Source organism: Zerene cesonia, chromosome 11 (assembly GCF_012273895.1).
Source record: "Zerene cesonia ecotype Mississippi chromosome 11, Zerene_cesonia_1.1, whole genome shotgun sequence".
Classification (NCBI taxonomy): Eukaryota; Metazoa; Arthropoda; class Insecta; order Lepidoptera; family Pieridae; genus Zerene; species Zerene cesonia.
The window spans coordinates 143,283-155,340 of NC_052112.1; the positions used below are offsets into that span (position 1 = coordinate 143,283).

A 12,058-nucleotide genomic window follows, 5' to 3' on the forward strand; every position below is an offset into this window, starting at 1 on the left:
GTAAATTTTTTATATTTTTCTTGTATACGATTTCCGCGAACTCGTTAGAAATGTATTTGTTATGAAATGTTTTCGTTACGAAAAACGTGTCGTGTTGTGCGAAGGGCGCGTTAGTTAATTTTAGCTTTAGTCGAGTAGCTGATCAGGCACGCTCTAAGAGTGTCATATTATATTGTTTGTATATTAGTTCCGTACACGCGACGACGGTGCAATGTTAGGGCTCCGTGTACGGGAGGCCGCCCGGCCGACACTTGCCAATGCCTAGTTGTATCTTATGCGTATTATGACATTTATATTAATGCATTTAGTATTAGATAGGTTAGCGAGAAGCAAACTGGGGTTCCCGCGTTATGTCGTCGCCTCCGTGAGTCAATGTCGCTGTCATAAATGACAGATGATCGGTCGACATGTCGGTGAATTTGGCGCGGTTTTTCCAAACCAATTTTAAAAATATTATAAAACTTTTACATAAAAAAATCTATATACTTTTACACAGCGAAGGAAATAATTTGACTGACGGAGAACATTGCGTGACGAGGTGGCGCGGCCTCAGACAAACCAATGGTATGCATTACGGAGGTAGTGTAGCGCTTTGTATGTGACCCAGCTCCGATGAGTATTGTTTACTGTACTGATGCTGAAACGGCAATAAAATTGTATACAAATTACATTGTGTTTTATTTTCAAAGCCTATAAAATGGTAGGGGGTGGTAAAGATGTAGTAGAGAAAGGTCATCAAAGTGTAATAATATGGTAACATCCAAGGATTATTTTCCTAAAGCAAACAATAAAATAATAATGTCTGTTCTTTAGTACCTATAATAAAAAGGAATTACCGCTAATTTGTATAATAGAACCCATTACACGGGTGATCAACAATGCTACAATGTATTAAAAAAATATTATGTAAAACAAACTGTTTATAAAAAGGTGTGTGTGCGATTCACACATCATAGAAGTGAAACTTCAGTAAATCGACAAAAGAATGAGATAAATATATATAAAAAGTATAGTGTATATTTCTGTCTAATTCTTTGCCGGCTTCATTCTACACATACATTTTGTATTTGTGTCTCATTCCTGTCGTTTTTTCCGTTGCATCAGGTTCGAAATCACAACGATTCTAAAGAAGTTTCACTTCCAAACTCAATTATAGAATTTATTAAAATTTTGATATTACTTTAGCTGCATTGTGCATGAAAACGTCTTTTGGCCTTGTTTCGTACATGAGTCGAGCCGTGAAGAGAGGGAGGATGCCATCAATGAGTAAATATTTTGTTCAATCTGTCTGAAAACAATACTGACTATGATTCGTCAATACATAAGTATAGAAATTGTGTTTTTGTTGTAAACCTTAGTAAACCAATATGAATTTCCTTCGACTTCCGTCTATTGTCTATGACATGACAGTGGGTTTGAAATAACTTAAAAAACTTTTCTCACTGTAATGTGTTGAGGAATTAACCCTGAAGCAATACCAGACGCAAAATCACCAGGGCCTCCCAGAGCCTACCAGCTAGCATAACGCACACACACATTTATGCAATCAACAGGCACGCGACACGCATACGTGCGTACATGTCAACGCTCAGAAATAACAATACCGGTCTTTAATGTACATGATTTAGTAAAAATTTACTAATTACTCTAAAAACGTAAATCGCTATTATATTACTATGTTGTAAAATATTTTGACAAAATTATAAATAATTGACCGTATAACGGTCTGATTTTAATCTTTGATATATTTTTTAGAGCTTTATAGAGTATATTTTGAAAGTATCGTTATACCTTCAACACACTATCGAATTAATGTAATATATCCTTGAGCAAATCAAATATTTATCTTCCTATTAACTCAAAAATATTTTATAACCTACTCCTACTTCAAAATATCTTCTAAATTAGCAAATAAACAAAATATACTGCAAGCCAAAAACATTAACATACAATTAGCACTTACATAGCAATTATTATACAATTTCATATCATAAAAGTTAATCAATTCCCAAATAGTTTCGTATATTTCTTTAAAAATTTTAACTCAAAGTAGGTAAGTATGCGATTATTATACAGAAATATTATCTTAATCTTAAACATTAAACTAATCTGCGTAAATGAATATCATCTGTTATCATTTAATCTATGCCATTGCGTAGGACAAAGCAGCTTGACGAACAAACAGAACAATCCGGATTTATTATTAATATAAAATAGTAATTATGCAGCTAAATCATTTTCAAATCAAAAAGTACGCTACTTTTTTTGTTATATAAAATGTCATTGCTGCCCCTAAATTCCAAATGCCAATATGTTAGCAGAATGTAGGTTACGGAGCCTGCGCGGACTGTAATTTCTAAGATAGGTATTCTATGTATCGTCGACTTTTATTTCGGAAATCAACTGATATTGTAATATATTTTTAAGTGTCCATATAAGAACCTGCGCTATCAATAAAAGATTTCAAACATTAAATAAACCACCAAAAATAAGTCATCCTAGTACAAAGTTAGACTTACTATATATCACCAAAAATGTTCTTTCGTTCTTATTAACGAAAAAGTATGTCTCGCATGATGTACATTTGTACAGTATTTTAAATATTACAATTCAATTCACTTAATTATTTATTTCTATATTTTGCCGATTAAGCATTTATTGATTTGAATGAAAATGATATTTGCTGTTTATGCCTAAACGTCCAGCCCGATGTCACACGTGAAACATATATAGCCTATATTTTTAGTGTAGTGTAGATTTAAAATATTAAGTCTCTACGCAAATCGCAATCGGGGACCGTGGTCGCAAGTTCGCGATACAGTAGTTGCCTTAAATAGTCTATGGGCTGCAACAGCTGAGCTACACATAGACTCAAATTCAATAGTCTCGAATCGACTACCTACGGTTGAAAAATGAAAATGTTTTTCTCTGCATTATGTTTATTCGTATATGACTGAAGTGAATTTTGCAAAAAATTAAGTTTAGTTGTGCTTTAAAAAAATTTCAATCAGAACGTGACCGACGATTCTTCCAGACGAGAACCGTAAATATTTTAAATCGAAATTTTCCATCAACGCTTCCTATATTTTTGTCACTATTTGACATTTCCCATTCCTGACTTCCATCTCGATTTGTCACAACACAAAATGTGAATTAGATACATGTGAAGGTCGCGCTAGGAGTGTTTGCTGTTGGCTGTTGCCAATTACGTTTTTCCGTACCAAATCGGTAATAGTTGCGTCCGAGCGCGCGGCGGCCGTGATTTACGTAACGACCTTCTGTCACGAGATTCCGCACGTATCTTGGGCGAAACTGAGAGCGCATTATCTTATCAGAATCTTGTGTTTATAACAGAACAGCTGGACTAGCAGTGTCAAAATGTTGTCCGTGTTATGTACGAGAACTGCGCTCAGTGCGCGCTCGCTCGAGCGCTACGCCTCGAGCGTGGTGGAGCTGCCAAAATTCCAAGACTTCGGAGTTCAAAATGAGCCGGTTCTGGGATACCGCGCCGGGAGCCAGGAGCGGAACGCGCTCGTCAGCGAGCTGAAGCGCACCGCCGCCGTCACCGAGGAGGTGCCTATCGTAATCGGAGATGAAACCATAAAAGAGGGGGAGCCGAGATTTCAGGTCATGCCGCATAACCACGGCCGTAAGATCGCCAAATACTACTACGCGAGCGAGAAAACAATTCAAAAGGCCATCCAAGTGTCGGCCGAGGCACAGAAGCGTTGGGACCGCACACCACTGGATAAACGGGTGGAGATATGGCAACGCGCTGCAGATCTGATGGCGGGAGAACACCGCCAACGTCTGAACGCCGCGACTATGCTGGGCCAGTCCAAGTCCGTAGTTCAAGCGGAGATTGACTCTGCTGCTGAGCTTATAGACTTCTTCCGCTTTAATGTATTTTTTTTAAAGGAGAATGCTAAATATCAGCCCATCTCTGAAGACCCCTCCGTGACCCGCAATTCTCTTAGATTTAGAGGTTTGGATGGGTTCATTGCTGCTATAAGTCCCTTCAATTTCACTGCAATCGGAGGTAACTTGGCTTACACCCCAGCACTCATGGGAAACGGTGTGTTGTGGAAGCCATCTGATACTGCCCTTCTTTCGAATTGGCGCATCTTTAACATAATGCGAGAAGCTGGTCTTCCATCAGGAATTGTAAACTTTGTGCCAGCTGATGGCCCAACTTTTGGACGCACCATCACCTCATCACCACATCTGGCTGGAATCAACTTCACTGGATCGGTCCCAACATTCAACTGGTTGTGGCATGAGGTAGGAAAGAACTTAAACTTATACCGCAACTATCCCAGACTGATTGGTGAATGTGGAGGCAAAAATTACCATTTCATTCACCCAACTGCTGACATACAATCTGTTGTGAACGCTACAATCAGATCGGCATTCGAATTTTGTGGACAAAAGTGCTCAGCTTGCTCAAGAATTTATATTCCAAGATCTCTTTATGAACCAATCAAAGAAGGTTTGCTCGAGGAGAGAGCTAAACTGAAGATAGGAGATCCCACAGACTTCAAAGTGTTCACTGGTGCAGTTATTGATGACAAGGCATTCGCTAGAATAACAGGTTATATCAAGAATGCCAAGAATAATCCCAAGAACAAAATCCTCGGAGGAGGAGAGTTTGACGACAGCCAGGGTTACTTCGTCCAACCCACTATTATAGAAACCAGTGACCCTCATGACAAGTTGATGACTGAAGAAATCTTTGGCCCCGTGCTGACTGTTTATGTGTATGACGACAAAGATGTAATGAAAGCCCTGTCCCTTGTTGGAAGCTCAACAAAGTTTGCTTTAACTGGAGCGGTGTTTGCCAAGGATCAAAGCTTTCTAGAGAAGGCCTTTGAAGAATTGAAAATGACAGCTGGTAACTTCTATATCAACGATAAATCAACAGGCTCAGTAGTTGGACAGCAACCATTCGGCGGCGGTCGCATGTCAGGCACCAACGACAAGGCTGGTGGCCCAAATTATGTTATGAGGTGGACTTCTCCACAATCCATTAAGGAAACCTTTGTGCCCCTCAAGGATATTGACTACCCGTACATGAGAGATTAAACAGAGATAAGAAAATATTCAATTTAATGTAACAGTACAATAATGATCTATCAATAACTATCATAGTTATAGAATTATGCTTGTTTAAAAAAATGCTGTTCTAGTGAACTAGTATTTAAATGTTGATGTGTTGAAGAAAAGAAATTAATTATTTATTCTCACTGCTACTATACACTAGTAGTAGGGGAAGAGTGATTTGTATATTGTGTTTATTTATTGTAAAAGGTCATTAATGAAGTGAAGCAGTACAATAATATGCTATGCAATAATGTAAGAAGTCATATGAAACGTTACCTGCGCTAGCTGTAGCTCCCACTTTGGGGAAATCCACTTCTCAATGTGATAAATTTATTAATTATGATAAATATAATTTATAAAATATGTGTGCTCGCTGGTCCCTCGGCCACAACTGCTCTTATCTTAATATTTTATTGTCCTCTTATCATTAACTAATTATTTGAACTATCTGCCTCTGCTCTCTCGAGATAATGCATTTATGCTCTTCAACTTATTAGAGTTTTGTTTCTATTAAATTGTCTTCAAAGACCTGATTTTTTTCGAATAATAGTAATATTTGTGCTGTGTATTTATATTTATAACATAGTATAGTTGTGATTACTGTCACTGTTAATTGATGCTCGTTAATAAATTTAATTATTATTAAGATGTGTCGTTTTATTTTCCCTTATCATAGTAGATTACAATATGAAGTTTCTCAAATTCGTGACTGTCTCCAGACATGTTATATATAAATATTTGACTTTATTACCTTTTCACGAATAAGCCGCTAAACCGATTTTTATAAGATAATAAATGTATCTAGATAAGGCTTTTACTCGATGTAAATCTCATAATATGAAAGTATATAATGGGTTTTATTAATCTTATTAAGACACCTATACCCGCTGGCCGTAAGATACAATAATATAGGTTTTGTCTTAGGAACCGATTAAAATTTTCGAGGATGTTTCCATTGTCTGGAGTTATCAAAATTTAACGTCATGATTAACAACGCTTTGTTAACGATGACGTATCAATCTACACTAATGTCGAAACAGGAAAGATTTATTGTTAGTTGAGTGTATTTGGTGCTGCACATAACTACTCGACCGATTTGTATAGCACTTTTGAATCGTCATAACATACTTTCAACAGCAGAAAACAGTCTACAGTGAAATTAAAATAGTAATATCTATCTATCTATCTTTTAAAATATAATCTTGTCACGGGAGAAGCCAGGTAAGTTGGTAGCTAACTAGTTGTTACATAATTTTAAATTCCATTAATGATGCGAATAAAAAATTTTCTTCATGTTGAGCGCATTTTTTCGATATTAAAATAATTCAAATAAATAAAAATACCGGGTGATTGAGATTTTTATTGTGAAATTATGTTATACACATGTATAAAATAAAACATTTTAAATGCATAAGCAATCCTTTAAATTGGAGTCGAAGCCATGACCTAGGAACAACGCAGGCGCGCAGCCATTGCACCAAAACGAAAATCAATACGTGCAAGTTCATACGTTCGGATACTTATTATAATTTATAATTCAGAGAATATCCAACCGCAATACACCACACTTTATTATTCCGTTTGAAGAATTAATTAGCAACATTATCACGAATCGCATCAAAACCGGATTTTGGTAACCTGCATCAAGGCAAAACCAGAGTAGCTGCCTACCTTACAATTAAACAATCTTTTAGTTCGTACAAATAAGCAAACGATACTATTTTCATAATCAAAGGTCAAAACATTTGAAATGTCTATTGTTATATTATATATTTTTAATACTGAATTTAAGGAAAATATACTAAAATAAACCATATTTTTTGTGGTGTGATTTGTCTTTGCAGGCAGATAAATTCGTCTTTTAATCCAATTTATTCTACGTTCCTACTTATAAGTTAAAGCATTTTATTCAAATATTTATATATATGGACGTTATTCTGAATCTGGGAGTTGAGCACAGTTCGACACGAATAGAGAAAGATACCACACCCCCACAGAACCCCTGCCGACTATGACATGAAAAAATTACCAACACAGTTTTCTTAGTACCTATATACGCATATGATATAGTACCAATATATAATAAACCGTACCTATCCGCACTAACTACTAAAGAACACGATTTTCTCACTCTTTCCGTAACTTATGTAAGCCGAAACAAAAGGATCCATGTCCTTATCCTTGCCAATTACAATATTTACAATGGCTAAATTTTCTAGACATTTATGATGGATTCTAGTATGAATAAACAGCACGAACGTGACTAGTTTTGTATAATGGCATTGAATAATATTTCCAATATTTGAAGCTATCTAATGTTTATGTTTTTTCAAGTAACGTGATGATTATCAAGTTAGATGCTTATTCGAGATAGAAAAACAACAAGTTAATGCTTTCATAGCCTAGAAGGGGTGTGTGTGGTCTTTGTATGGAGCTGTTAATTATTAATATACCTTCCGGACAAATTTAAGCCGCAGTACTTAAAAAATCTTTTTGATGCTTTTTTGTAATTTTTAATAGCTCTGATTTTTGAATGCTCTTGACCTCGGTAATGCCGCCCTTAGAAGGCCTTAATTTTAATATCTGAATAACTTCAAAAATTTATAATTGCATGAAAAAATATACTCTTTGTTTACATTTTTTTTCTGTGAATTTCCGTTAACTGAAATTTAGATACGCTGATAAGATATGATTTCAAGAGTGTTTATTTTTATAATGCAACAATAACTTTTACAGCATCATTTCATATCATGCTTATCTGTGTTGTTCACTGTAAGTCACAAAATTAGGTGTACTGGCCTTAATAAATTAATGGTCATCATATTATACTTAATTTCCACAAAAGACTAACTTTTTTACAAGTTGGTACACACGTATCTATAATATAATATTGGGCATTTATTGAGGAGGATTGTTATAAGTTTGACGTATGTCTGTGTGTGTGTGCCTGTCGGTTGCATCATAGCTCTCAAGTGGATGGACCGATTTCGTTGCGGTTTCTCCTTTATTTGAAGGCCAGTTTCCATGCGTTGGTTTTTAGCTATGTTTGATGAAAATCGGTTATAGATGGCGGCCGCCTTATTCTCCATTCCTTGTTGACTACGGAACTCTAATAATTAATGAATTTGTACAACCTAGTATATAGTATTATGAATCTGTGAACCAAGTCAGTTTTATTGAAAAAATACAGCAAAACAGTATTTTATTATATTATCTGTGTATTATGTATTATGATCTGATTTAAGCTATTTAATAAATCATTTTGAGCGTAAGTTAATTTTAGTTTTAACAACTAACTTAGAACTAAGTAGTGTAACCAAAACACAGAAAAGCACGTTCTAACTGTAACATATTTATGTCGACGGGAGATTGTAAAAACCGTTGGATTATATTCTAACTCGCGAGATTGTAATCTGTCGACAAATTGTGATCCGTAACATTTGCTTGCAAATCGCATTATTGTTGGTTATAATTAAATGCTAGTGCATTAAAGATTATTATGCCGAAGAATTTACTTTTCCCAGGTGCAGGCTGCGTGTCCCCGGAGCTCTACATCGCGAGGCTCCTATTTCTGTGTAGCTATTTTTTAAGTACACCGAACCTAACCTAATGTCACTGGATGCCCATTCCAAAAATAAGTCACAAATCATAAAAATTAAAGCTCATTTATTACTATTGTACATTCAAGAGTAACTTTATTTGTTTGTCTGTCTGTCTGTTATACTTTCACGCAAAAACTACTGAACTGATTGCAATGAAATTTGGTACGTAGACAACTGGACGACTGGAATAACATATAGGCAACTTTTTATCCCGATATTCCTACGGGATACCGTCTTACGTGGGAGAAAGCGCGGGGCGCAGCTAATCCTTCATACTCTAACTATCCCCAAAAAGGCCCGCAAAGGCCCGCCCAAGTTCCAGAAAATTAGCCACTTTAGAATAAATCTAACAACTAGGTATGTTTTAATAAATCTCAAATGCGGTTTTTACCTTTTTTTGGAAATTTTTTGGAAACACACACATCCTTACAAACTTTCGCATTTATAATATTAGTAGGATAGGATTTCAGTGTCTACTTCGTTAAAACCTTCGCAATCCTCTATACAAAATTTAAGTAAATGCAAAGCCCGCTATGGATATGCTAATGACAGTGAGTTTTTTTTTATGACATAGTCGGCAATGGAGCTGGTGGGTCGCCGGATGGTAAGCGCTGACACCGCCCATGAACATTTGGAGAGGCGTAAGGTCAATTGCAGACATTACGCCTCTACAAATGGATTGCCGACTTTAATTGAGAAAGGATTAGGAAAGGATTGATGAGAGGAATAAAGGAAAGGACTGGGAAGGGTAAGGAAAAAGATATGGGCCTCCGGCTCCCTCACTCACCGTAAGAAACACAATAGCATGCTATTATTTCACGCCGGTTTTCTGTGGGGGTGTAGTACTTCCCCGGTGCAAGCTGGCCCAGTTCGTGCCGAAGCGTGCTCGACTCCCACAGTCAAAAAAGTTAATAAAAATATACAGTTGAATTAAGAACAAAATTTTGTTATCTGTCGACCTCCGACAGAAAACCAAAATTTTGAAAAAAATTCTTTGCATAGTTTTGGTATGACACTTTGTTAAAAATTTATTTACGATTAATTTATCGCGTCAAAAATACAGCAAGACCATATTATTATACGACCACAGAATAATAAGTACAAGTAATACTACTCTTTGAACAAATCTGACAATGTATGACAAATGACAAAGTCAGCGGAGCATACGGATGCGCATTTGACAGTGACAGATATGCATGATTTCTGCGGATTGCGGAGAGCGTTCTATAGAATGGCATAGAATTTAAAGTTCTTTCTAGAAACATGCTCGAAATTTTATTTTTATAAAGATAAACATAAGGCATTTAATCGTGAATATAACAAATAATAACTGAAAATGTCTAATGTATTCGGTTTAATAGTGTCTGGGCGACTGGTAAGTCAAAATAGTGAAAATAAAGTCATTGTTTACATCTTGTTGTTATCGTGATTTACGCCTTTGTATCCGTTTGGCCAGGTGCAAACTGACTTTACGCCGGTGTCGGAAACGAGCCTGGTGACTACTATTTTGGACGTGGACTCGATCAACCACGCCGTAGTATTTCTGACCGGCACGACTCCGCTACCGGCAGGGACTGTAGCCATCGTGTATTGGAGTTGGCCCGACCCCAACGCGCCGCCCAACTGGCAGCCGCTCGGTCACATTTCTAACGCGAAACCATCGGCTATATTTAAAATACACAATCTAAAAAAATTGCATGAATTATCCAGTAAGACAATGTTTTTATTGATTTAATTATTAAAATCGAATGAGTGGTGGTATTTCAATTGTCTCTATTTATTTCAGGTGAAAATAAATTTATGAATGCATTTGGCCAGCAGCAAATTTGCCACAACGCTCAGATTGGTATCTCAATAGAACCAGAGGCAAACATCCAACATCTAGAGCCATTACTTGTAAGTATTTATTATTACTGTTATTGAATAGACTAGTCTCATAGTTAGAGTATAACAACTTCAATTACCATTATCATGATGAAAAATTATTTCAGACTCAACAAACAAATACATACATAACATTTGCACAGAAGATGTTAGAGAACTTAGTGAATTTTGTGGCATCATACTCAGTGACCCAGGAGCAGATGACTCCGACCCCTGGGGTCTCCTATATCCCTCTCAACACGCTACACACCTGGTACCAGAACTTTGAGCGACGGCTGCAGCAGAACCCTAACTTTTGGAAGAACTAGCCAATGGATTGCAGTTTTATTTCCTAAGCATAATATTGCAATGTGTTTTGTGACAATAGTGTTAAGTAAAGTCTATTGCAAGAGTATGTAATGAATAATTGAATTAATTGCTTATAACTGTACAGAAAGTGAGAGACATTAAAAGTAATGCAACATTATTTATTTAATTATTATCACATTCTTAAAAAAATTTAAACAAACAATCACGAACGGCTGACAAATTTTGTTTTAACACTGAATGGCAGTGCTGGTTATTTCTTAAATAATAAAAAGATGCACAGCCATTTGCTTCATAATATTTGCATTTAGGATGTTTATTGGTAATATACTAAATAGACTGAGGTATGGTGTATTATTTAAAAAGCTGGCATACAAGACTGCTTATTGAATTTATATGTTTTTATAATATAATAAATTAATTTCTAACACATTCTGTTTATTGTTTTTAAGCTAAGAAATTTAAAATCCTAAAATTTATAATGATCGGCACTGAGTAATGAAATTCTTCAGAACTCCACGATTTAAAAAAAAAATGCAAGTAAACTTTTTAAATTTATTTAAATAAGAACCACAACAAGAGAATTGACTTCAGTAACAATAAGGCACTTATCGCTAATGGTAAATGTCATTTAAAAGGCGAGGAAGACAAAGATTGCAAAAACTTTATCCACCTGCAAAAACTAACTCATAAAACAACTGAGATCCACATTAAAACTAATTAACAAAACAACTGCATTCTACAGCATTTGACGTTCACACACATTTTCACAAACAAAACATGCATTTCATTGTTTGAAAATTATAGATGAGGATAGCTGTATCTTATTTGGCATTAGAGCACCTTGAAGTCTTTAAATAAGCTCGCATCTGCGTTCAGTTAGTTATTTCATTTGTATCCACATTACTCTAAAAAAACAATACATGAGATAGGAAAATTGGTCAGTTCATAAAATACTTGGTTTAATTGATATTCAATTTCATAATCTCTAACAGTATATAATTCTGTAAGAGTCTATTCAAATACTTTCACCACTATACTACAGTCATTACTATAATACTTCCTTTCAAAACATTAGTTCCATATTTCATTATAGTTCGGCCGTTCATAGAATGCGTTCCTGACACATCGCGAATGAACTGACGACGTAACTTTGTAATGGCGTT

At 35.6% G+C, this 12,058-nt stretch overlaps 2 protein-coding genes across 2 annotated transcripts; both read left to right on the forward strand.

Moving 5' to 3' along the window:
- Window positions 1–2,839: 2,839 nt before the first annotated feature.
- On the forward strand, window positions 2,840–5,746 carry LOC119830038 (delta-1-pyrroline-5-carboxylate dehydrogenase, mitochondrial). The gene has a single exon (XM_038352868.1). The coding sequence runs from the start codon at window positions 3,379–3,381 to the stop codon at window positions 5,080–5,082; it is 1,704 nt and encodes a 567-aa protein (XP_038208796.1). The 5' UTR covers window positions 2,840–3,378; the 3' UTR covers window positions 5,083–5,746.
- A 4,137-nt stretch (window positions 5,747–9,883) lies between these two features.
- On the forward strand, window positions 9,884–11,237 carry LOC119830345 (protein OPI10 homolog). Its single transcript, XM_038353327.1, has 4 exons — window positions 9,884–10,077; window positions 10,159–10,411; window positions 10,489–10,598; window positions 10,694–11,237. Exons 1-4 carry the CDS (start codon window positions 10,039–10,041, stop codon window positions 10,892–10,894), a joined length of 603 nt encoding a protein of 200 aa, XP_038209255.1. The 5' UTR covers window positions 9,884–10,038; the 3' UTR covers window positions 10,895–11,237.
- The last annotated feature ends 821 nt before the right edge of the window (window positions 11,238–12,058 follow it).

Bases quoted from the DNA above. Each gene is read 5' to 3' on its own strand.
- LOC119830038 (XM_038352868.1), top strand. From the start codon at position 3,379: ATGTTGTCCGTGTTATGTACGAGAACTGCGCTCAGTGCGCGCTCGCTC.
- LOC119830345 (XM_038353327.1), top strand. From the start codon at position 10,039: ATGTCTAATGTATTCGGTTTAATAGTGTCTGGGCGACTG. The intron at 10,078-10,158 runs GTAAGTCAAAAT...CCGTTTGGCCAG, and splicing joins TAATAGTGTCTGGGCGACTG to GTGCAAACTGACTTTACGCC. The intron at 10,599-10,693 runs GTAAGTATTTAT...AAATTATTTCAG, and splicing joins AACATCTAGAGCCATTACTT to ACTCAACAAACAAATACATA.